We start from the raw sequence: 23,420 nt of genomic DNA, 5'->3' as shown, positions 1-23,420 counted from the left end.
TCAATACAATCAAAAAGAAGCTTTTCTTTTTCATTGTTTTTGTGCACTTTATCACTTTCTTGCCCTAATTTCCTCCACGCTGAACAATTACGCCGAAGAGAGACCAAAAAAGATGCTGCATTGGGTGTGTGGCCCAGTACGCAAGAAGAGCCGTGCATGTGTATGGTCTAGCCTTGTTTAGCTGGCTGGCTGACCTGTACGCCCGTCAAGGCACACACAACGCGATATGCGCAATCTAAGGGCAGCAGCAAATCAGGGCAGGGCACACACACTGAAACACAAAGGCCTGGCTGAAGGGAATCTTTGTCCGTGTCCATGCACAGTAGAAAGTACACTCAATGCACTTAACCAGTACAATTTGAATTTCCCCATCTTTTCTCGGTTAAATGGTATAGTTTAATGGTTCGGGAAGATTCAAAGATGATTATATAATCCTAAAGATACCATCCAACGTGCTTCATGCCTGGTTCATTGTCTTGACCATACGGTAACGGGCTTGTGTTTCATTGTTCTTAGCGGCGGCACAACGCAGATAAACTATCATGCCGTCGGTATATAAAGCGGTGGTAGATGTACAACTTTCAACCCCTCTTTCCAATCATGTACAAAACAGGCCAAGAAGGTCTGCAAGACCATGTCAAAGCATTCAAAGCTGATGAAGCAAAAGTTACAAAAGCTTCAAACGGTAAAGCTTCTTATGGAGTAGATTCACCTCTTGGCTTTGCTGCTTCAATGATATTCAGTCCACTTTATGCTTATGCGACTCTTAAAGGTAAATTTCAAGCTTGGGATAGCATTTTAGCAAAATTACCCGATCAAGCACTCGCAGGACCAAGTTTAGATGCAGGCTGCGGAAGAGGATTGGTGCTTATCAAAACTGCAAAAGCAAAACAGGCAAGATTCCCAAACGCAATCACTCAATCGTACGGGATCGATATATTTTCAACTGCTGATCAATCTGGCAATAGTCCAGATGCTACTTGCTTTAACGCTTTTGCCGAAAAAGTTCAAGAAAATATAACTTTATTTTCGGCAAGCTTTTGTGATTTGCCTTTTGATGATGATGTTTTTGAGCTTGTGACAAGTTCTTTGGCTCTACATAATCCTACGCAAAAATCAGATCGAATTAAAGCTGTACAAGAATTAGCAAGGGTTACCAAACCAGGTGGGGTTTTAGTGATTTTAGATCTATCGGGATCCTCAACGACAAAATTGTACGAAAAGACGTTGAAAGATCTTGATTGGAAAGACGTCAAGCTGGAATTTTCAGGTTTAAGTACTTGTTTCGGGTTATGGTATTGTCATACCGTTACCGCTCGTAAGCCGATCTGAGGCAAAGGTAAGACAGATACCTGCTACCCCAGGAAAGGCACACCAAGTTGAATCTCCAAAGGTCCGGCAACAATGTCTTCCTTCTTTGTAACGTCAGAAGTATTGGAAAGAGCTACGATCAAATTGCCTTTATCGCTCGTCAAATTTGGAATACTGACTTGGAAAATGTTGTTTCCTAAGGATGTAGCCCGTTCTGTATAATTGAACACACTTTGGAAAAAGATAACAGAAAGGTCGTTCTTCGATTGAGTATCCTTCAAATCAGCAGTAAGGGTAAGACTACCATTCTTACTTTGAATCTTCGATTTCTTGATGTCGATTGAGAGTTTTGGCAAATCTTGATCCGGTGAAGGGTAAGGTGGGTTTTCCGCTGGACAACTGTTTGGTACGATAAACTGTTTCGTTACCGATAAAAGCTGCAAGGGAAAAGGATAGATCGTATCCGTAGGACCAACAAAATCTCCTACATTCAGAACCTGTCCGTTTACATAAGTCAAATGCCTTGTTTCAGCGGAAATTGTACCCATGATTGTGTATAAAGTTTCAACTTCTTCGGCTTGATGGGCTAGGCCTGTCAAATATGCCATTGAGCCAATCTCAACTTCGGAGACGATATTCATATACACTCGAACGGCTTCGGTTTTGTTGGCGATATGCTCAAAACCATACGAATAATTGCAGCGACCTGGTTTAACAACATTTGAATCAATTGCACGTTCAAACAGCTTCAAATGACCATTTTCGTTTTGGTAGACAGATTGAAGTTGATCATAGGTATTGTTTGGATAACCAGCAGAAGTGAAATCAGATTGAGTAAAAAATGCTAAACCGGAGGTATACATGCTATCAACAATCCATTCTGCTGCGAGAAGGTTTTGGAATAATATTTGATCAGCGCTAACCTCAGCGGGATTGGAAGGTGCTGGAAATGTTGATTGACCATAAGTTTGAGGTCCATAAGATGTTGCATTTTTACCGTAGATTGAGTTTTCTTGACGACTAAAAAGCCTATAGGGTATAGCGTTTACCCCAAGGATTGTCAAAAGGAAGGCTACTATTAAAATGAGCATGATGAGGGTGCTGTATTAATGATTTATTCGAGAGAAATCGTTCATATCGTCTGCTTTTATATCCTAACAGGGACTATCATCATTCTCGGTGATGTCTTTCGGTCTCTTAGCTCGGTATTCAAACTCGGATAACATCACACGTCAAATCTTGACAATCAATTTACCGAGAATGCCGGTTATGGTTGTGCGTGCGTGCGTGCATACAGATTTCTGATTCTATCCTACTTCTAGAAATATAGGAGCCTCTATTTGTTTATCTAAACGGCCTCTTAAGCAGGAAGATATTGAAGCCACGATGACTAAAATATACAATTAGCTGAGGAAACCAACCGCGGATATAGGGACTCTAAAGCCGAAAAGATATAAATGACAAAATCAACAAAATTTTTAGAGCTAGAATTTGCTCGTTTGATCTTTCTCTGTATTAACTCTATTAATAAAAGAGACCACCCAAAACGTGCTCACGGATAAACTGATGCTGAGGATCTTCCTGTTTTGGATAATATTCGGCAATCTTTCCTAAGAAGGTTAATAAATAAAACCCAAATGATAAAGAGCAAATATATAAATTGTTTGCCCACTTCGGGAATCTGATCACTACGGTAATTTATGCTACTACTCGGCATCAAATTTGACTTGTTTTCATGGTGTGGGATATATTTGAGCAGCGTTAAAATGCGCGCGGGGTTTGTCTTTTCTTTTCGCTCTTTGTCGTTAGCGTACGTTTGCCGTTCATTAAAACGCCAATCATCGTTCATTCTTATGCTCCAGACTGCTTTTCTCTGCTTAAAGAGTTTGACGCCGCAGCTTTGAAAAGATCAATTTAAACGCCACAACTTCTTCAGTTTATCCGTTAGTCGATTCGGATTTCTGTCCGAACAAAAATATTACCCGCAAGAACCTGGTCTTCCCTTTATGTTTTGATCATGACACACGGTTAATAATGAAATATCTTCTCGTACTATATTCATCGTAAATTGATTTTTTAAGAACGCTATTTGCCTTTTTCCTCGTGGTTTACTTTTTGGCAACGTGTGTGATGTGGTTGTTTCTTTGGATGAGAAAGGTATAAAAGCCATGAAATAATGCGAAAGAAGATCCCCCAGTTCTACCAACAAAAACTTCTTTTTCCTCTCACCCTATTCTATGACCAAGAGCGGTTTTCATTTATTCGAAAACTCCATCTCTAACACTGAAGAAACTTCCAAACTCATTGTCGTTGGTATAGTTTGTTTTATACTTGGCTATTTAGCAAACATTAGAAAACGATGGTAGCCATTGAACTTGCCGAAAGAGCATCTTGGTATTTGGGTCGCTTTGCCGCTCTTGCTTTTGGAGCATTAGTGATTGCAGGTTGTGCTTCTACAGGAATCGAGAATTGCATCGCAATCGGAGTGGCAGGAGTGATTGCAGGAGCTGCGGGAGGATACAAACCCGGTAGTATGCGAGGCGAAAATGATCAAATTTTACCCACTAAACGTGATTTTATTAATCATGTCAAGTTGAGTAATGTTGATCAATCCACATGGCCAAAAGTACAAACATCTGCAGGCTATCATTACGCATATGCAGTCCAACTCAATAATCAGACTGAACCATTCCAATTGCCCACAAAGACGAACGAAGTCAAAGAAGCTTTGGCATTCAATGGTAAAACGGTTAAATACACAAAGCTCGAACATGGTTATCATGCAGAAACATCTTTGGGTGAATCTCCCAATTCGCATATGAGTAAAAGAGACAGCTATAACTCTATCGGCTATTATTTCGGAGAAGATGATCCAAATGACGGAAATCCAAGTAGTGATACAATCAAGGCTTTATCCAACGATGCAGCAACCGATTTTGTAAATAAAGGCGCAATTCAAGCTTGCGTTACATTCAGCGGTCCTTCAACTGCACCATACACTGCTGGGACCATGACTCTTCAACATGCAGGAGATCCACCAGCCAGAAACAGTCAATGTGGCACATAAGCGCAGAATATCCCGAAATGCTCCGAGCTTTTGCCTCGTCGAAGCAAAGTATTGAAGAATGGTTTTCATCCTACCTTGTCTCCCCACGTGCTTTCAACAAGCATTCATAGTGTCTGTTACCCTAGGTTCACCTTTTAGTTTACGAATGACATAATTGCCCTGCGAATCTTAGGCACTTGAGTTTACGAATGACATAATTGCCCTGCGAATCTTAGGCACTTGAGTAATTCTATGCGGTAGGTGGGCGAAGTTCTCTCTTAGGCTATCTTGCTTCAGACTACCTCATCAATTGAAATATATGCTGTGCTTCTATCATGCGATTCTATGTCTATGAAATGTTCTATTGCGAGCCAACCATTGCGTCTGGAAAGCGTTCTTTTTCACTTGCGTCAAATAGGATAAGCTGACCATCTTTCCATTCTGCAGGTCCGTCTGGAGCTTCTTTAGCACCCAAAAGGGAAGCGATTTCCTGTTCGATACTCGGTTCATCTTCGTATTGCCATTCCAGTTCTCCTCCATACACTTTTGGTAGGTCAAAAGGATGAATGATGTCGTGTAATTTTCCTTGTTTGAGCTGATTTGCATCAACGATGAACATCTTATTTCGTGTTCCTTCATCGAACCATTTTTGTATCCAACCCCAAAGTGTTGTGAAGAATGTGGGAACATTGACCAATGCTAGCGTCCCCAAAGTCTCGGGATAATGAGCAGAATTCAAAACGGAAGCTTGTTTAAGATGGTTACGTAATGTCCACATCATACCCAAAGATGCCCCTCCTAAGTCAACGATACTTGTTACTTCAGAAATGATTCTAGGGTTGTCATTGATATCCTTTTTAGACTCTTCTTTGACAGGATGCTCTTTTGCCAATAAGAAAGACGCCATAGGAAGCCAAAGTCTGACCATCAGTTCGGTCAAGATCGCAATTCGCTCAAATTGTCTTTTTGGTGGAATGCTGAACATCTCTTTTTGTCTTTCCGAATCCAACGAACCAGGCCGTAGAACGAATATCGGTCTGCCATGTTTATCCCTTCTACCTAGAAATCTAGGATAATGTCGTCTACTTTGTGCTAATTCTTCGGCCGAACAAGTTCGAAAAAGGTGTTCTAGATTGATCTCTTTTCGCCATGAATCCGTTGCACTGAATTGTTCAATTGCCTTTTCGACATCGAATTTCCGTGCACGTAAGAATCGAAGAAGAGTTACTTCATCAAACCATGTTTCATTTGAAGAACAAGAACCATAATCTGCCTCTACTTTTTGTTTGAATGTGTTATAGGCTGTTTGTTGACTTTCGTTTAGATTGCCATGCCATCCTTGTGGGATAACGACTTTTGTCTTTACCTCTGAAGATGACATTGAAGAAAAGCAGATGGTATGAGTTAAACACAAACACACGAAATTAGGACATTCTTGAGAAGTCCGGGGTTAAAAGCTTAAATGTTTTTAAACACGCGTCAAGTGCCCCGTTTCTGCTTAAGATGAAAAGGAGAAGAGTGGTGAAGTGAACTATCCATCCATCCTTGTCATCATTATTGTTGAGCATGGTGTACTTCTATACTACTCACTCTGATGATAAGGAAGATCTCCCATTTGAGCATGTTGCGCATGTTTAAATCGAATGGATGACATGATTTGTGTTGAGAATGCATATTACTAAGCAATCTTCTTATTCGGCGAATAATTCGGTGTTAAACAACATTCTTACGCTAAATGATAAAACCGATATTCAATTGGCTTTCAATCCTTATCATATCGGTGTTAGATGGTGTATAAAAGGAGATGAGTCCATAAGAATCCTGTCCATCAGACTCCCTCAAAAGACAATTGACCAACGATGACTATGACTGAAAAAAAGAAAAGCTCTCCACCCCAAAGAAGCCAGCCAATGTTTGAATGGATAGATATTCCGCTCAAATATCAATCTATACTATCCACAGTTCTCATATTCTTTGCAGCAATTCTCCTTCTTCCTCCACCCGAAGTGGATATAAATGCCCCGATCTTTCAATCGGCCCGTGATGAAGTGAGTGTGGGAAGCGGTAAGGTGCATCGACAGAAGCTATACTAATCATTCTTTTTCTATTAGACTGGTCAACATTTCGCTGCAAATCGTTTAAAAGAAGCGCCAATCCTATATGGCCTCGGTCATGGAGCAATGGGAGCTTTATGGTGTGTATGTATTCCGTTGCAACACATCAAAAGTATCCGACAAAAATATCCTGCCTTACATCGTTATAGTGGCAGGTTAGCCATCCTTGCAAGCTTTTCATTGGGGATATCGGGCATTCTTTTTAGCCCGCTTAAGCTTGCATATACTGCACCTACGTTTCACATCCACAAGCTACGAATCGGGTATGGTGATCAAAAATATACCGTTCTTGCTTGGCCAACGTTTGATTTTGGCATTTGGATCTTAGGTGGGGCTTTTCTTATTCCGACGCTATTTACCATTCAAACAGCCAGAGCGAAAAAGTTCAGAGAACATCAACAGTGGGCAAAACTTCTGACGATCATCGGGTATATAGTACCGCTACAAAGAGTTTTTATGCTTTTCCTAAATGTTCTTGCATTTGGTATCCTACCACACCTTTCATCTGCACAGAAATCGTTCTTTGGTTGCCCTGATAGTTTATCCGTTCCTGCCAAAGCAGCTGCAGAAAAGGCTGGATTTGCATGGACTTCATGGACAGCAGCAGTGGTCATGATGACGTACTCGGTCAGGATCAAATATCATGCTCATGTTCGGGGAGTTGGAAAAGAAGTTTCTTGACGGAATGGTCCATTTTGTCATTTTCCCATCATATGCACGATTGCAATTCAATTTCATTGTTTAAATTTTAGCTTAAAAGTGTCGCATTCTTTCCTCGCTTTGATAGCATGCTGCTGATGATGCTGCTGATGCACGTCACATTTGTTCTCTTTCTTAACGCGTAAGAAGTTCCAAATCCCTGACAGTTGGTATGTTTGCATGCTGTTGTGGCGTTTAAGCTGTCTAAACTTCAATGATCGACATGGTTAATTGACGCTAATTCTTCTTGTGGCATGCATCAATCGCACGTCAAAATAGAGTGCATCATCTTATTGTTTCATTCAAGTGCATTAGTAACAAACAACCGCATGCCCCTTCATGTTCATACTCCACAACGAGCCATTATAGCATGAGAAATGTGTTTACAGCCTACATAGTCTTACTTCCTCACAGCCTCATTAACCTCTCACAACATTAAAAGCAAGTCTTGCAATACCTGCCTTTTCAAGTTTAATCTCCATGCATATTTGCATCATGAATGGTTAAACTTTCCTTTTCAGAGCGAAAATATATAAATCCATTCTTCATCCTCACCTCTTCCAATAATTCCCCCATTCCCACCTACTCATTACCCAAAATGAAGGCTCAATTCGCTACCGTTGCCGCATTACTCTTGGCTTTACCTGCTATTGAAGCAGCTGCAGTTATGCCTGCTCCAACTGAAGCACCCGTTTTGCAGAAACGTGTCTTCCCAACCGGAAGTGCAGCAGTTGAATCATTCTTGAAAACTGTTGATCCAGCACAATTATCCACTTACTTTTCTTGGGCTGCTCATGGTGATGGTTCATTCACAACCCATGCTGAAAGCTTCATCAGTGCAAACAGCGCTCAATATGCTTCTTATCTTTCTGCAAAATCAATCGATCCTGCTCAAGCAAGTGCAATCGCTGCAGGCTTAGGCGGTGCAAGTGGCTTGGCTGCTGCAGGTGCTGCCGGTGCCGGTGCCAATGGTGCTAACAGTAACGGTCAAAATGGAGACAGTGGTGCCAGTGGCAAAAGCGGTGATGGTGCTAAGGGAAGCAGCAACAATGGAACAGATTCAGGTGCAAATGGAAACAAGAACGGAACAGATGCTGGAGCTGCCGGAGCAGCAGGTGCTTTGGGAGCAGGAGCAGCCGGAGCAGCAGGTGCAAACGGATCCAACAGTACAAACGGCACTTCATCTTCAGCAGATGGAGCAAATGGAACAAGTTCTTCATCCGCTGCCGGAGCACAAAGAACCGGAGGAACAAATGCTGCTTACTCACTTGCAGTCAATATGGCAGGCCCAGCTACCGTTGCTGCGGTTATGTTGGCCTTCTTGGGACTATAAGATTTTAATTGTGTTCCTACATACCCCCCCTCTCTCGTTTAAATTTACCCGATCTTTTGTTCCTTGCCCCAAAGTGCGGCTTACAAATTGTATTTCTTCGTTTGTGTTATTTGAAATAATATAGTTTAATGAATAAGCGGATAGAAGAAGATATAGCGCGCTATCGGTCGAACTTCACTCCTTTAAGATGGTTCTAGTGATGTACCATCATACGCTAATCGGTATAACTTCGGTCAATTCGGCACACTATACTATACTAAAAATTCAATGCGGAGAAAGGATGAGATCATCTCCACACTTTCTAAACATCATTTAGCCGAACCGTTCACCCACTCTATCAATTCCGCCACTCCTTTTCATTCTAATCAGCGGCGACTAAATCGGACAATCAAGTCACCGAGCGCTAATGACGATGGTTCCATGAATGATTATACTCTTTAGCGTCGGAAGGTTTCAAGCGACTTGATCATCAAAGTGGGCCCCCACATTGAAGAAAGTATAAAAGCTGCTATGTTCTCGCCACTTAATACTTTTCTCTCTCCAACGCAAGTCCTTCAAGATGCGGATCGTACAATCTTTATTAGGCCTTTCCCTTTTGGCCCCAATCGCTCTTACTTTGCCAACGGCGAACGAAGTTCAACCTAGGGCAGAGAGTGAAATCATCAAGTCTTCCTACAACATATCTTCATGTCCAGGATATCGTATCGCAGGTGATGTCAAAGAAAGCAAATCAGGCTTCACAGTACCTCTATCTTTAGCCGGTCAAGCTTGTAACGCATACGGAGTTGACGTCAAGAATTTGACCTTGGCAGTTGTATATGAAAAAGTACATCAACTTCACGTCCATATCTACGACACAGCAAAGAATCAGTACCAATTACCCGACGATCTCATCTTTAACAGATCATCTTCTGATCCTGAAAAAGTTCAAGACGGAGCAACAAAAGAAAGCAGTCATTTGGAATTCCATCATACAGCCGAAAATGATTCAAACTCTCAAGATCCTTGGGCATTTTGGATCACCCGTAAAGGTGCTGCAGCAGATGCAACACCTTTGTTTGATACCCGTCCTGCCAATATCCCAACATACGATCAACCTTTCAACGCAACCTTAAGCACAAACCGTAATTCAACAGCAATGCCAAACCATAACTTAATCTTTGAAAATCAATACCTTCAATTAAGTTCAGCTTTGCCAAAAGATGCAAACGTTTATGGTCTAGGTGAACGTTATTCAGGTGGTGGTATTGGTGATGCAGGATGGCGTTTGAATCCTGATGAAATGCTCCAACCATTCTTCACACTTGACGATGGAGATCCATTGGAATCAAACATGTACGGTTATCAGCCAATCTACTTGGAAGTAAGAAACGGTACGGATGATAAGTTGGAATCACACGTTGTTCATTATCAAAATACGGCAGGTTTGGATATCATTATGCGTCCAGGCGTGATTCAATATCGCGCAATCGGTGGAACATTGGACTTCCGATTCTTCTCTGGAGAAACTGGAAATTCAACATCTTCCTCCGAACAAGATGAACCTTCCTACGAAAAAGCCATCGAAAATACTCCACAACTTGCAATGGAACAATATGTTCAGTTTATTAACCTTCCACTCATGATTCCTAGCTGGGCATTCGGTTTCCATCTTTTACGTTGGGGTTATCACACCACACAAGATCTTCGTGATATTCATCAATCCATGAAAGATGCAGATATTCCACTCGAAGTTATGTGGAGTGATATCGATTACTTGCAAGCTTTCCGTGATTTCACAGTGTCTCCTGAACGATACCCCGACTTGGGAACATTTGTCAAGAGTTTGAACGATAACAATCAACATTATATCCCCATCATTGATGCTGCTATTCCCGCCGCTCCTCAAAATTCTACAGATGTATATGCACCTGGTACACGTGGAAAGGAGTTGGATGTCTTCCTCAAGAATGACAATGGAACAAGATATATTGGACAAGTATGGCCAGGTTATACATATTTCGTTGACGAACATCATCCTAAAGCCGATGAATGGTGGACTGAATCTTACACAAATTTGTCCAAAAAGATCAACTTCAGTGGTATTTGGCAAGATATGAACGAGCCAAGTTCATTCGTTGTCGGTTCAGCAGGAAATCCAAACAATCTTTCTGCTGGAAATACTGAGCACGTTACCGCCACTTCTGTCAATGGCTGGCCTGAAGGATACAACAATAACACTTCTGGCAATTCCGGAAACAGAACCGTGAACGGAACTCTGACATACACCGGCGATAACATCTTATACCAAAAGCGCTTGTTTGCTCGTCAAGAAAGTGATGCTTCCTCTCCTCCCGCATTTAATTCAAGTGACTTCCACTATTCACCTGCAAACCACTCTTACACCAACGTAACTGAACGCTTCTTGTGGGACCCTCCATATGCAATTCACAACGGTCGTGATTCTCCAACCGACTTGGTGGATAACTTGAACAAAAAGACTGTCGCAATGGACACAGTTTCAGTTGGCGGTAAATTCTATGATGTGCATAACCTTGACGGTACTCTTTTGATGATGCACACCTACGATGCTTTACGAAAGATTAAGCCAGATGAACGTCCATTCATCGTTGGTCGTTCAACTTATCCAGGTGCAGGTAAATACGTTTCTCATTGGTTGGGTGACAATTACAGTAAATGGCAATACCTCGCCAAGAACATTCAAGGTGCATTGCAATTCCAATTGTTTGGTATTCCAACCGTTGGTGCTGATACATGTGGTTTCAACGGAAACACAGATGAAGACTTGTGCAACAGATGGATGCAAATGAGCTCATTCATGCCTTTCTTCAGAAATCACAATACCGAAGGAGCAATTTCACAAGAACCTTTCCGTTGGGATTCAGTTGCAAACGCATCTCGTATCTCGATCAGTAAACGTTATGAACTTTTGCCGGAAATCTACACTGCTCGTGCAAGATCAAGTCAATCAGGTGCACCTTTGGTTAAATCTTTGTGGATGGAATTCGCAACTGCTTCTCAATTTGAACAATTGCGCAAGGTTGACACTCAATACTTGCTCGGTTCTAATCTACTTGTTTCACCTGTCTTGGAACCAAATGCAACCACTGTTACTGCATACTTCCCCGAAGCAAATGGAAACTGGCGCAACGTTTTCACATATGAAGCATTGAATGTGACCGCAAACAAAAATACTACAATTCCCGCCCCTCTTTCCACCATCAATGTTCATTTGCGTCCCGGTCGTGCAATTCTCTCTTACACAGAACCAAAATACACAATCTCCGAAACAAGTCAACAGCCATACAAGTTGATTGTTAATTTGGACAAGAATGCTTCCGCTTCGGGTAACGCATATCTTGATGACGGTAAGAGTATGCCTCCAACGGATAATCGTGAAGCAACATTCAAGGCAAGCAAGGGCACCTTGAGCGGAAAGTCAACCGGATCATACAACGTAAACAACAAACTTCAAGAAATTATTCTTTTAGGTGTTGAACAAAAGCCTTCTTCTATCAAATCCGGTGATCGTGATTTGATGAGTTCGGCTAAGTTTGATCAATCACGCAACATGCTCAACGTGACCGATGTCAATGCTGATTTGAACGGTGATTGGAGCATCTCTTGGAATTAAAGAATTTTTCAAAAAAATATAAAATTGATTCGATATCCAACTTAATTTGTATGTATATCAATCATCTTTCAGACAACAATCAATTGAACAAACAATATCCTGTGTGATCAACTTGCATGGTAAAGTCACATTAGTATCGGCCCGCTCATACATCTTCTCCGAGCGGGGTTTTGCTCTTGCGTATTTTATTGCGCAGTTTTGCAGAGAGAGTGTCTTTCGAATGCATTAATGTCATTCCTTCATTTCTCAAAAGGGTAAACATCCTTTTTACTCTTGACATTTTCTAGTGTGATCGTGTGATCTTCTATAAACAATCTTGGTCTTCTTTGGCCGTTGACGAAATTACCTTTTACGCGCTCCGCCCTCATTCTTGTAACGATCTCTTGTGTGATTTTGTGATAAGTTCGCTTATAATCTCCATCACTTCCCCAACATCTTCCCAATCGTTCACTTTGATAAGACAAGGTTGATGGTTCTCAGCTATCTGAGTTGCAACAACATCTCTTATCTTTCCATCTGAACAAGCAATTTTGAACTTTTCCAGACCAGCTTTGTTGATGGTGTTGTATAAGCTTGTACTTTGACCAATGATCAAACCGATGTGTGCTTCCAATAAGCTACCTAAATCCGTTGTACTATCACCCACATAGATCGTAATCGGATCCGGATCTGAGGTGCATGTTTCTAGAATCCTTCGCATTTCCCGCACTTTATGCTGTCCGGTGCGAATACCACCTTCGCCGGGACGAAAAGAACGTTCTGCCAACTTTTGTGCATCATAACTTTTGGTTAATTTGCCCGTTCCCAAGCCGGTGCATTGATCTATTTCAATCTCATTTGCGCAGATAGATGTTGGCATGAATTGATTGTTGTTTACCTTTTTCAAAGCTGCTGTGATGAAACGAGCGCTCCAACCGACACTAATGATATGATATTGCCAGTCTGGCTTGCCTTGTTCTTGATGACCGAGTGGTGTTGACAAAGGCCGGTCAAGAAGCCATGATCCCCAGTCTCCTGTTCTGATTCGACGAGGATAAGGATTTCCCGACCAACCCTTGCGGCATTGTACTTTATCAATTGCCCTTCTCTCAAGTTCTTTCGGATCAGCATTACGAAATAGACCTCCTTCTTCTATACGCTTTTGTGATGCTAGCTCAACGGTATCAAGGCTGCCTTGATAAGCCCATTGTTCTTCCCATCCCTTTCCGAGGTTGCACCCTTTTCTTGGAATGCTGATCTCATCTCCTGTTCTTGAAGCACTTTCTTGATATTGCCATGCTTTTTCATGTTGCTTCAAATCCTCCACATATGCTTTTCCATATTCGGCAAATGGAACACCTTCATGCTTATCGTCTGGAGGTGCAATCAATGATAAAGTATCATGAGAAGTGATTGTTTCATCCCAATCAATAAATACAACAACTTGCCGCCTTTTACCATTCATATCGAGTTTGTCATCGTTATCAGAAAAAGGATTGCATTTATTCGGAATTTCTTCTTACACTTTAGCGGGTAAACTAACCTTATGCAACGAACTTTACGCGCACACTCTCACTCTAAAAATCAAAACATAGATCATTATTATTTGCATTAATACAAAGACTCAATACCACAGCTTATGCTCCATCACTTGCTTTTCTGTCCAAGTCAAAGGATGTGTTTAAGATCTCTTCCAATTCACGTTTGTGTGCCACCTTTGATCCTGTTGCAACGGATGCGTAAGGTGGACGAGAAGCCAAAAGTGCCAAACTGTCCTTATGATGTTCTGAATGACGGCAAACGGTACGCAAACGTGGTTGAACGAAACCGAACCAACCTCCATTCAAAGGTTCTTCTTGACTGAAGCAGACATCAGAGTTGGGGTACTTGTCCAATGCTTCGCGAATCTCCTCGAATGGGAAAGGTGCAAATTGCTCAATACGTGAAATGGCAATGTTGTTCAACTTGTTATCACGTCTATGTTTGAGCAAAGCGTAATAATGTTGACCAGTGGTGATGATATGACGTTTAATCTCATCAGGTGCAACCAATGCATCATCACCTTCACTGTGATGTGGATCAGCAATGAATCGTCTAAATCCTGTTCCGGGAACCATTTGATCAATCGATGAACGTGCTTCCGGATGACGCAACAAACTCTTACTGAAGAATACGATCAACGGCTTACGGAAATCGCGATGAACTTGTCTACGCAAAACGTGGAACAAGTTGCTGGGCACTGAGCAGTACACAACAGCCATGTTACCATCTTGATGTTGTCTCTCCAACTTCTCTGGAGGAGGGTAAACGAAGGGGTTTTCGTCAATCAATTGCAAGAAACGTTCAGGTCTTGCAGAAGAATGTTCTGGTCCTTGACCATCATATCCGTGTGGCAAACTCAAAGTCAAACCTGTACGTGCCAACCACTTTCGTTCTCCTGATGCGATGAATTGATCGATAATGCATTGAGCATTGTTGGCAAAGTCACCGAATTGTGCTTCCCAAATTGTCAAATTCTTGGGCTCAACCATACTGAATCCTAATTCGAAACCCAAACATCCGAACTCGGAAAGACTGGAGTTGCAAATGACAAATGGTGCTTGTCCTTTCTCCAAGTTGTTCAATGGGACGTAGATATCTTCAGTCTTTTGGTCGTGCAAGACGGCATGACGTTGAGAGAATGTTCCACGCTCAACATCTTGACCACTAACACGAACGTAGGTTCCTTCCATTGCCAAGGATCCAAAGGCCAATGCTTCAGCTGTAGCCATATCAATACCTTCGCCTTCTTCGATGGTCTTGAGACGTGTTTTGAGGATACGAGACAAGTTGCGGTGCACATTGAAGCCGTCAGGGTAAGAAGAGATTGTTCTTCCGACATGCTTCAAAGTGTCAAGCTCAACACCGGTGTCCTTGTGATCCAAGATTTGCTCGGCCAACTCTTTGGGAGATGGGAATCCTTCCCAAGCACTTGAAAGCCATTCACGTTCACCTGGTGAGTAATTCTTGGACTTCTCAGCAGCCTCTTCCAACAGATTCCAGACCCATTTCTTATGCTCATCAATGTCCTTTCGGCTGAAACTGCCTTCGTCCACTAATTGATTAGCATATTGTGTGAGAGTGGTATCTTGCTTGTTGATTGCCTCGTACATTCTTGGTTGTGTGAAACTTGGTTGATCGGTTTCGTTATGTCCATGACGACGGTAACAGACCAAATCGATCACAACATCCTTCTTGAATGTTGCACGCCAGTCAGATGCCAATTGACAGACAAAAGTGACAGCTTCAGCATCATCTCCGTTGACGTGGAAGATTGGTGCATCGATACTCTTGGCAATATCAGATGGGTAAGGAGTGGAACGAGCGAATCTGGGGTCGGTAGTGAAACCGATTTGGTTGTTGACGATGATATGGATAGTACCACCTGTAGCATAGTTTGGTAAGTTGTACATGCCCATTGTTTCGTACACGACACCTTGACCGGCGAAAGCTGCATCACCGTGCATCAAAAGAGCCATAGATGTTTCGTGATCTTTATCTCCGGCGAAGTCTTGCAAAGCACGGGTCTTACCCAACACGATTGGATCTTCTGCCTCCAAGTGGGATGGGTTGGCGACCAAAGACAAGGCAACCTTTTTTCCTGATGGGGTAGGACGAACATAGTTGGCTCCTAAATGGTACTTCACGTCACCACCGCCTTCGCCGTCGTCTTCTGTACCGGCGAATTGATGCAGAATACCTTCCATGGGACGACGAATGACGTTAGCCAACACATTCAAACGACCACGATGGGGCATACCGATAGTGATTGAGCTAACACCATGATCGACAGTTCTGTCAATCATAGACTTGACACCTGGAATGAGAGATTCACCACCTTCCAAGCCGAAACGTTTTTCGTTAGGGTACTTGCTTGCGATGAAACGTTCAAAGCTGTCACTCCAAATGAGTCTGTCCAAGATTGTTCGCTTTTCTTCAATGGAGTATTTGAATGGTTCGGGAGTTTCGATACGTTCACGCAACCAATCGCACATTTCACGATCAGGGATGTGGACGTATTGAACACCGATGTGACCACAGTACATGCGCTTGCATGCGTCAATAATCTCACCAATTGTCATACTTGTAACACCTTGCTTGACAAAGTTTGGCAATAGACCGGGACCTAGACGCATTTCTCTGTTGAGATCCTTTTCTGACCATCCGTAATGCTCGATTTTGAGTTCGTCTGGAGTTGTTTCATCGTTCACTTGAATGATACGAAGAGGATCCAAATGGGCGATACGATGACCACGAACTTGATAAGCACGAACCAATAATTGCAACTTCAAGTGATCATCAACGCTTTGTGAATCGGCGTTGAAAGAAGAAGTGTCGATTGGAGGTGCATCAACCGGCAAAGGCATCAAAGAAGGAGGAGCACGGAAAGCGTCTTCACTTCGGATACCTTGATCTAATCCGCTAAAGTATGTATCCCAACTTTTATGAACGCTTGATGGATCTTGCTTCCATGAGCGTCTCATTTCTTCGATGTAGTATGCATTGTTTGTTGTTACGAATGAATCATACGGAGAAGGAGCGTTTGGTTGTTGAGGAGCTGGACTTGCTTGTGGCTTTTTTGCGGAAGAGTGCAATGCACGTAAGGTTGAAGGAATTACTGTACGTGTTAAACTTGCAGTTGCAAGACGATGTTGTCGTCCCGCACAAGTTGCAACACGAAACATGGTGAGGGTGATTGTGAGTGTGGAATCTGAAGAAGTGGAAAAGGATTGTTAGCCTTTAATAATGTACAGATACAAGTTGATTGGTGGCGCAATTGGCGCCAAAGGCAACAACAAACAGGTACGCCCAAAAATAAAGGCTGTTGTATTTATACTCACGAGTAAAAAGGTTACGCCTCTGACTTGATCGAATGACACGTTCTCATGCACTGGTCGACAATTAAAGTGGCCAATGATGTTTCCGAGAATGTAAGTCGATCAATGATCAAAGTGTAGTGTACAGGTTGATGATGATGGCAAAAAAAAAGAGAAAGGCTTCAAAATATTTATCCACCCACCCGTACGCATGAGCCACAGAACACTGAGCCTGCGTATGGTTGCACACACACAAAAGCTGACAGAGTTTTTACGCGTACGCACACACACACGCTTCTAATACCGACATAGGCCGATAGTCCGATTAAAGTCGGGCTTGTGGGTGAATCAAAGATGATATGATATCTCATTATGACTACAAAATACATTCATTATTGCTGCTGCTCCTCCTTCAAAGCTTTCTCTTGCCCTTCAGGATCGGGTTTATCGTTTGGATCTTCACTTAGAACTTCAAATGGAGTCACTGTGTCGGTCTCGATAATCAACCATTGATCAACTTCTGCAGCTTTTGGACCTCCTCTAATGAGAATCGTTCGATCTCCCTTCATATACCATCCATGTGAACGTAATGCACTCTTTTCAATCAATCCCATCAAAACTTCTTTCACTTTCTTAATCCTCTCGATATCCGCTTGACCGGTTAATTCATCATGCTGTTCTGCTCGCACCACTTCGTCATGTTGTTTCGATTGTGCGATTGCTGCCCTATTTCCCAATAACGCACCTCCTCCAATACCCAACACTTGTCCGATTTGAACAACTTTTTGACCTTTTTGTGCATACTTGTAAAGCCTTCTTGCAGTTGGAACTTGTGAAGCAGCCGCCGTACTAACTTGTGCACTGATTGTAGAAAGAGCAGCACTTACGCCACCTGCTGCACCTGCTGCCATTCCAACGTAAATTGCACCTGCTCCTAAGCTCAAAGCTGCAACTGAAACGGCAACCGGAGCAGCAACTGCTTGTAACATTGTATATTCATTATTCTTTTCCACAGCTTCACGTCTTTCTCGTTTTTTGTCCTTTTTATTGTTTGATGAAGAGGAGGCGGAGGCAGCGACTTGAGCTTCCGTTTTTTCCTCTTCTCCATCGTTTTGATCAACATTTGCCCTTCGTGCGATTCTTGCTTCTACGGTAAACCAGACTCTACCAACATGGGGAAACACAGCTTCTTGACCTGGAGCGACGTTGTTTATAAAGTGGATTGGCGATATATGACGCAATGCAATGTGCAAAGGTACCTCTGTTTCATTCTTTATAACTACTCGCGGCATTTTGAGAGGGTGAGTTAGTGGTAATTGCAAGTCAAGATCATGCCATCAAGAAACGAAATCAACTTTGTAGTAATCTGAGTCTCAAGCATTGGGGGAAGAATTTCATGGCAGTGCAATTAAGCAAAATTGCCTCCACAAGGGCACATTATCAGTGTCGCGCACGCAAGTAAAACCCTACCTATTGCTGAAAGAGGTGAGGCAGGTTCAATTTTTGAGGAGCAAACAAAGAGAAGATTTAACTGATTGATTCATTGATAAATATCAATTACGTTCAAAAGACTGTATTCATATTTAATCTTCCTTGTTTATTCATTTACCAAAGAATAACGGAAACGTGGCTTACCAGCAACCATATCCTTCACGGCTTGATTGGCATCTTTCATACTTCTCTTTTCAATCATAAAGTTTGGCTTTTTATCAGCAGCCAATTGAAGCATTTTTCCAATTTGTGGAATACCACCAATTGCTGATCCACCGATTGAAGCACCTGAAAAGATGAGCGGGCCAACGGGAATTGGCATAACTGCTTGTTCAGGAACAGCAATATTGATCAAATGACCACGAGGACGCAACATCCAGCAGAACTTATCGTAAGGTTGATCGTGATTGTTTGCGGTTGCAATAATCAAGTCTAAGCTACGGCGGAATCGTTTATGGTCGTCTGGCTTATCCTTCATGGCAACAAAGTCTGTCGCGCCTAATTCTCTTGCTAAACTTTCTTTGTTCGATGTCGTTGAGATGGCAACGATCTGTTCTGCTCCAAGTGCTTTTGCGAAAGCGATCCCGAAACTTCCGATTCCTCCGACGCCTATAATACCTACTCTCTTGCAATTCTCTTGTCCAACACCATAATCCATCAAAGGAGATGCAATAGTGATACCACCGCACATTAATGGTCCGGCAATGTGAGATTCCAAACCGTCAGGGATAGGAACGGCAAAATGGCCTGGTCCACGCCATTTGTTTGCATACCCGCCGTAGCTCTTACCTTTTCCGTCCAAGAATTTACCTTGGTATGTGCCTTGCAAGTTATCACAATAAGATTCCAAGCCTGCTTGACATTGCTTGCAATCACGGCAAGAATCACTTTGTGCACCAACACCTGCTCTTTGACCTGGCTTGACGTGTTTGATATTGTTTCCAACTCTTGTAACATTGATAACAAGTTCATGTCCTACAACTGTTGGATAATCAGTTGATCCCCATCCGGAACGTAAAGTATGAATATCTGAGAAACAGATTCCACAGCAAATCACGTCACCTTCAATATCATTTTCTGTCCATTCTTTTGGAGTGAATTCTTCCCATTTCATATTTCCCTCAACGGCTGTTTTGTCGTGGGCAACCCATCCCATAAATTTATCGTTGGAAGACATTTTGCGTAGAGTATAATAGTCGGTTGTGGGAGAAGGAGTTGTATAATAGACATTCAAGTCAGTCTTTATATAACAAGCCGCCCCTCCACTCAATCGATTGACGGAGTTTGATGATTTCTTCTTCGGATGCCGTTTATCAACCTTAGCGAAGTTATAAAAGAAACGTTGACGTAGGATTATCCAATTACCGATGTGTTATAATGCACTAGAACAGCACATGTTTCTATCTTCGGCTTCTATTAACTGTCGCGCGACACATTCCTTAAATCCGACCCGTTGAGAAATTGTGGAGCATTAAACGAGCGGATATAAAGTACATGCAAAAAGAAGTTGTCACAATTCTCGCATCATTCTGTACCGGTTGAACCGGATCAGACATGGCCATTAACTTATCATTTTCTTGGCTAATTATGCGATGCCATTCGTAACGCCCATTGCGTACCTGATCGCTCCTCTATCGGGGTTCTCTGAATGCACTGTAATAGCACGTTCGCATGCTGTGTACCTTGGCGTAAAGATGCTGATGAAATAAAAGTTATAATAATTATGTATTTGTGAATCCCTCTTTCCCACTCTTCCCTCATTCAGGCTGGTCCTGCAAATGGATGATGGTCAGCATGATTATCTGGCAACGATCACTCTTGACGTTCTTTTTATCAGCTCTTATCGGGTACATTGATTGTACGCCATTACCATCAATTATCGAAAGTGGTAAAGATACAAAGGTCATATCTGGTTTAGATGAATTACAACAACTCCGTACCTCAATCGAACGAATGCGTTTACAAGCCCAAGGCTTCGAATCTTCTTTACACACAATGAAACCATATCAAATGGTAAGATTGACAAGTGCTCAATTGCAACATGGTTCGCAAAATGATTTAATCGCTCTTCAACATGCTCTTTTGACTTATGCCCATTCGACTTGTCTTCGTCCTGATATTGCTTCAGCTTGCCTGCGTTATGATGGTTTTCCAACTTATGCACATGAACAAGCATACAAGTCAATCACCCTCCTCTATCTTTTGCGTTCGCTACCCTTAGCCGAAGCTGATGGGTTTGTGGAAGGATTTTTGGAAACCGCAACCGAGTCGGATATTGCAGCACTCAAACGTGTCTTGACATTTTCCAGAAATTCGAGAATTCATCAAATCTTTGGTGACAAATTACAGGGAAACAGTGGCATCATTGGTCGTCATATGAAACGTGATAATAGTGGAATGCATATCCATCTTCACGGGGTCTATCCACCTGATTAAAAAAAGAAGCGCAATCTTGATTAGCAGGCGTCCGTTGAATTAGTCTAGCGAAAGTTCATCACACCTTAACCTCAATGTACCTTTAAGAAAAGATCAACTGAAGATGAGGATGTGAATATGGAGAAGCGAAAGTATATCAAAAGTCCTCCGGAGTGTAATGGCGTTATGGTGAAAAAAGCGGATCACTACCAGCGTAATCATTCGATGAAGTAGCCGCATGCTTCATGATACCCAAATGGCTTGACTTGCACCTTGCGATTGTCCATCGTCCAACAAAGGCAATCGAATCGTTGAAATTTCCTTCAAGTCTTCTCCATCCCATTCAAGTACTGTGATATACCCCTCTTGATCATCTGTCAATACAGCATAATCAACTGTCTTTTCACTACTTTCTACTTTGGTACCATAGCGAGGCGCAAATTCGATCGCATTCGCTTTCCCTCCGCTGTTTCGTGTGGCATGTGTATATCGTTCTTGTAGAAAATCCTTGCTCGATTCAACATGATTGATCTGCCAAACTTTGACGAATCCTTTCGTGCTTGCATTCTTTCCGCGTGTTGTTGCAAAGAGATATTGTCCATCAGGACTAAGTCGAACTGTATCACCTCTGTATTGATGAATGTCCGATGAGGATGGCAAGATTGAAACCCGTTGAAGGTGTTCTAGATGTGCTCCTTTTCCCACGTGATACACATCAACAAAGGATGTATGCTCTGTGACGCTATACACATATTGCCCATCAGGTGAAGGTACGACATGCCTCGGCCCATCTCCTTCTGAAACCATGAATGTTTCGGTCAAGAGATGCAGCATACCCGTTTCTGAGTCTTGTTTGTATGTCAAGATTGAGTTTCTTCCTACATCAGCAATAAATGCGAGCTTATTCTGTCCAATGTCAACGTTATGTGCACCATATCGAAGTGCAACACGAGTCTTGTCTGCTTTGGGTAGTGCTTTTTCGCCTTCTTTCAAAAAGATGATCTCTTGTACTTTTTCTTGTATTGCACCTGTCGCTTGATCGATCGAATGCACTTCACCCGTTGGACCTCCAGCTGAATAGAGAAAGCGAGATGAGCCTGGCTCAACATTATAGCAAGGTGTGGTAAGACATCCATAAGGAGGGGGCTGAACGTGGACATACGACGATGTTGCAGTGATTGGAACATTTCCCAACCATTTCAACCCGTTTAAATCTTCACCTTGCCAATCCAATTTCCATGCACACAACTCTTTCTCTTCAGCCCATGTTGTGGCGTAGACTGTGTCGACCAATCGATTTGACTCTACGTCAACCGTTCTTCCTGCCGTTAGGAAAGAGTGAGGTCCATACGCCGGTAATGAAGAAAGCAAGGAGAGTGTTCTGGTCAAAGTATCGAATGAAAGGATATGCATCAAATTGCTATTGAACGTTCCACTGATCAAATGACGATGTCTTGGGCAGGATGTGCTCGATATACCATCACGAGCTAGTGAAGATGGTCCGGCAGTATTTGAACAGCTCATATTTGATAATGTTATTGGTGGTGAGGAAGCAAGTTTCAAAACTCGAATGCTCTTCTTCTTTATATCCGATAATCGGGGGTGGAGTCGGAGCAAGACTGTAGGCGTGGCGCTGTGCAGTGCGTTGTCGTTTCGTTCTTCGCGTGTGAATTGAATATATGCTCTCTCTCTATTTGACTTGCCAACGATAGCATCACTACTTCAGCATGCAAACAATCGTTGATGATCTTGCACAATCTCTCATTCGTGTCTCAAACAAGAAAGATAAAAGAGTCCTGGTAGGACTTTGTGGTACTCCAGGCAGTGGAAAGAGTCAATTGGCTAAACATGTAGTAGAGCGTATCAATGCAGTACACAATGATCAACAGATAGCAGTCGTTGTTGGAATGGACGGGTGGCATCTGACAAGAGCGCAATTAGCACAAATGCCCGATCCTCAGCTAGCCAAAGATAAAAGAGGAGCAGCGTGGACATTTGATGATCAGGTCAGTTGAAGATTGTACTTTCCCGCAATTTATGCTCACCTGCATTCATTCTACTTCTTTGCAGGCATTCGCAGCGTTTGTGGAAGATCTACACAACTCCGACAGCTCGAAAACGATATTTGCTCCCTCTTTTTCGCACACCAAAAAAGATCCAAGCCCGAACGATATCGCCGTTCATCCTTCCCATCGAATTGTCATCATTGAAGGTTTATATGCCAATGTCGACGAAGGCGCTTGGTCTAAAGCGGCTGCATTGTATGACGAACGATGGGTGATTGAGTGCCCTGAACCTCTTGCAAGAGCTCGATTGATAGAAAGACATGTGGTCACCGGTGTAGCCCAATCAAAAGAAGAAGCTGAATGGAGAGGTGAGTTTGCCAATCAATTGAAGAAAACATCTTACTAAACCTCATCTCTTTACAGCCGATAACAACGATTTACCAAACGGACGTTATCTTTTATCTCACGTCAAACAACCCGCCAAACGCATTTTGAGCACGGACGACAAAGATTGGAGAGGAGAAGAATGATTTCAG

The 23,420-nt window shown here is 42.5% G+C and overlaps 14 protein-coding genes across 14 annotated transcripts; 7 read left to right on the top strand and 7 right to left on the bottom strand.

Moving 5' to 3' along the window:
- Positions 1–600: 600 nt before the first annotated feature.
- Positions 601–1,332, top strand: FA14DRAFT_175821 (S-adenosyl-L-methionine-dependent methyltransferase; the record flags this gene model as incomplete). Its single annotated transcript, XM_025500612.1, has 1 exon — positions 601–1,332. The coding sequence occupies one exon, from the start codon at positions 601–603 to the stop codon at positions 1,330–1,332; it is 732 nt and encodes a 243-aa protein (XP_025356811.1).
- A 23-nt stretch (positions 1,333–1,355) lies between these two features.
- Positions 1,356–2,402, bottom strand: FA14DRAFT_175820 (uncharacterized protein; the record flags this gene model as incomplete). Its single annotated transcript, XM_025500611.1, has 1 exon — positions 1,356–2,402. One exon carries the CDS (start codon positions 2,400–2,402, stop codon positions 1,356–1,358), a length of 1,047 nt encoding a protein of 348 aa, XP_025356810.1.
- Positions 2,403–3,670: 1,268 nt separating this feature from the next.
- On the top strand, positions 3,671–4,378 carry FA14DRAFT_151947 (uncharacterized protein; the record flags this gene model as incomplete). Its single annotated transcript, XM_025497496.1, has 1 exon — positions 3,671–4,378. One exon carries the CDS (start codon positions 3,671–3,673, stop codon positions 4,376–4,378), a length of 708 nt encoding a protein of 235 aa, XP_025356809.1.
- Positions 4,379–4,718: 340 nt separating this feature from the next.
- Positions 4,719–5,767, bottom strand: FA14DRAFT_140353 (CRAL/TRIO domain-containing protein; the record flags this gene model as incomplete). Its single annotated transcript, XM_025497095.1, has 2 exons — positions 5,221–5,767; positions 4,719–5,169 (listed from the first exon to the last, which is right to left on the bottom strand). Exons 1-2 carry the CDS (start codon positions 5,736–5,738, stop codon positions 4,719–4,721), a joined length of 969 nt encoding a protein of 322 aa, XP_025356808.1. The 5' UTR covers positions 5,739–5,767.
- A 440-nt stretch (positions 5,768–6,207) lies between these two features.
- FA14DRAFT_186718 (uncharacterized protein) lies at positions 6,208–7,152 on the top strand (the record flags this gene model as incomplete). Its single annotated transcript, XM_025501527.1, has 3 exons — positions 6,208–6,405; positions 6,469–6,551; positions 6,621–7,152. Exons 1-3 carry the CDS (start codon positions 6,217–6,219, stop codon positions 7,150–7,152), a joined length of 804 nt encoding a protein of 267 aa, XP_025356807.1. The 5' UTR covers positions 6,208–6,216.
- Positions 7,153–7,555: 403 nt separating this feature from the next.
- FA14DRAFT_169498 (uncharacterized protein) lies at positions 7,556–8,566 on the top strand. Its single transcript, XM_025500213.1, has one exon. The coding sequence runs from the start codon at positions 7,670–7,672 to the stop codon at positions 8,501–8,503; it is 834 nt and encodes a 277-aa protein (XP_025356806.1). The 5' UTR covers positions 7,556–7,669; the 3' UTR covers positions 8,504–8,566.
- Positions 8,567–8,927: 361 nt separating this feature from the next.
- Positions 8,928–12,137, top strand: FA14DRAFT_166248 (Alpha-glucosidase subunit 1; the record flags this gene model as incomplete). The annotated part of the gene is made up of 2 exons (XM_025500012.1): positions 8,928–8,953; positions 9,149–12,137. 2 exons carry the CDS (start codon positions 8,928–8,930, stop codon positions 12,135–12,137), a joined length of 3,015 nt encoding a protein of 1,004 aa, XP_025356805.1.
- A 24-nt stretch (positions 12,138–12,161) lies between these two features.
- Positions 12,162–13,594, bottom strand: FA14DRAFT_159021 (uncharacterized protein). The gene has a single exon (XM_025498020.1). The coding sequence runs from the start codon at positions 13,579–13,581 to the stop codon at positions 12,502–12,504; it is 1,080 nt and encodes a 359-aa protein (XP_025356804.1). The 5' UTR covers positions 13,582–13,594; the 3' UTR covers positions 12,162–12,501.
- Positions 13,595–13,723: 129 nt separating this feature from the next.
- On the bottom strand, positions 13,724–16,866 carry FA14DRAFT_159020 (putative KGD1-alpha-ketoglutarate dehydrogenase). The gene has a single exon (XM_025498019.1). It carries the CDS (start codon positions 16,838–16,840, stop codon positions 13,754–13,756), a length of 3,087 nt encoding a protein of 1,028 aa, XP_025356803.1. The 5' UTR covers positions 16,841–16,866; the 3' UTR covers positions 13,724–13,753.
- A 462-nt stretch (positions 16,867–17,328) lies between these two features.
- FA14DRAFT_186713 (uncharacterized protein) lies at positions 17,329–18,358 on the bottom strand. The gene has a single exon (XM_025501526.1). The coding sequence runs from the start codon at positions 18,262–18,264 to the stop codon at positions 17,365–17,367; it is 900 nt and encodes a 299-aa protein (XP_025356802.1). The 5' UTR covers positions 18,265–18,358; the 3' UTR covers positions 17,329–17,364.
- Positions 18,359–18,458: 100 nt separating this feature from the next.
- On the bottom strand, positions 18,459–19,848 carry FA14DRAFT_159019 (GroES-like protein). Its single transcript, XM_025498018.1, has one exon. It carries the CDS (start codon positions 19,638–19,640, stop codon positions 18,570–18,572), a length of 1,071 nt encoding a protein of 356 aa, XP_025356801.1. The 5' UTR covers positions 19,641–19,848; the 3' UTR covers positions 18,459–18,569.
- Positions 19,849–19,942: 94 nt separating this feature from the next.
- FA14DRAFT_3298 (uncharacterized protein) lies at positions 19,943–21,010 on the top strand. Its single transcript, XM_025502205.1, has one exon. The coding sequence runs from the start codon at positions 20,246–20,248 to the stop codon at positions 20,897–20,899; it is 654 nt and encodes a 217-aa protein (XP_025356800.1). The 5' UTR covers positions 19,943–20,245; the 3' UTR covers positions 20,900–21,010.
- Positions 21,011–21,121: 111 nt separating this feature from the next.
- Positions 21,122–22,498, bottom strand: FA14DRAFT_140340 (3-carboxy-cis,cis-mucoante lactonizing enzyme; the record flags this gene model as incomplete). Its single annotated transcript, XM_025497094.1, has 2 exons — positions 22,031–22,498; positions 21,122–21,979 (listed from the first exon to the last, which is right to left on the bottom strand). Exons 1-2 carry the CDS (start codon positions 22,400–22,402, stop codon positions 21,122–21,124), a joined length of 1,230 nt encoding a protein of 409 aa, XP_025356799.1. The 5' UTR covers positions 22,403–22,498.
- Positions 22,499–22,584: 86 nt separating this feature from the next.
- On the top strand, positions 22,585–23,414 carry FA14DRAFT_186709 (P-loop containing nucleoside triphosphate hydrolase protein; the record flags this gene model as incomplete). Its single annotated transcript, XM_025501524.1, has 3 exons — positions 22,585–22,884; positions 22,949–23,252; positions 23,308–23,414. Exons 1-3 carry the CDS (start codon positions 22,606–22,608, stop codon positions 23,412–23,414), a joined length of 690 nt encoding a protein of 229 aa, XP_025356798.1. The 5' UTR covers positions 22,585–22,605.
- Between the last annotated feature and the right edge of the window lie 6 nt (positions 23,415–23,420).

This window comes from Meira miltonrushii, assembly GCF_003144205.1.
Source record: "Meira miltonrushii strain MCA 3882 unplaced genomic scaffold FA14scaffold_1, whole genome shotgun sequence".
Lineage (NCBI taxonomy): Eukaryota > Fungi > Basidiomycota > Exobasidiomycetes > Exobasidiales > Brachybasidiaceae > Meira > Meira miltonrushii.
Note: the sequence above shows the minus strand (reverse complement) of the source record. Positions and strands in the feature narration are given on the sequence as shown.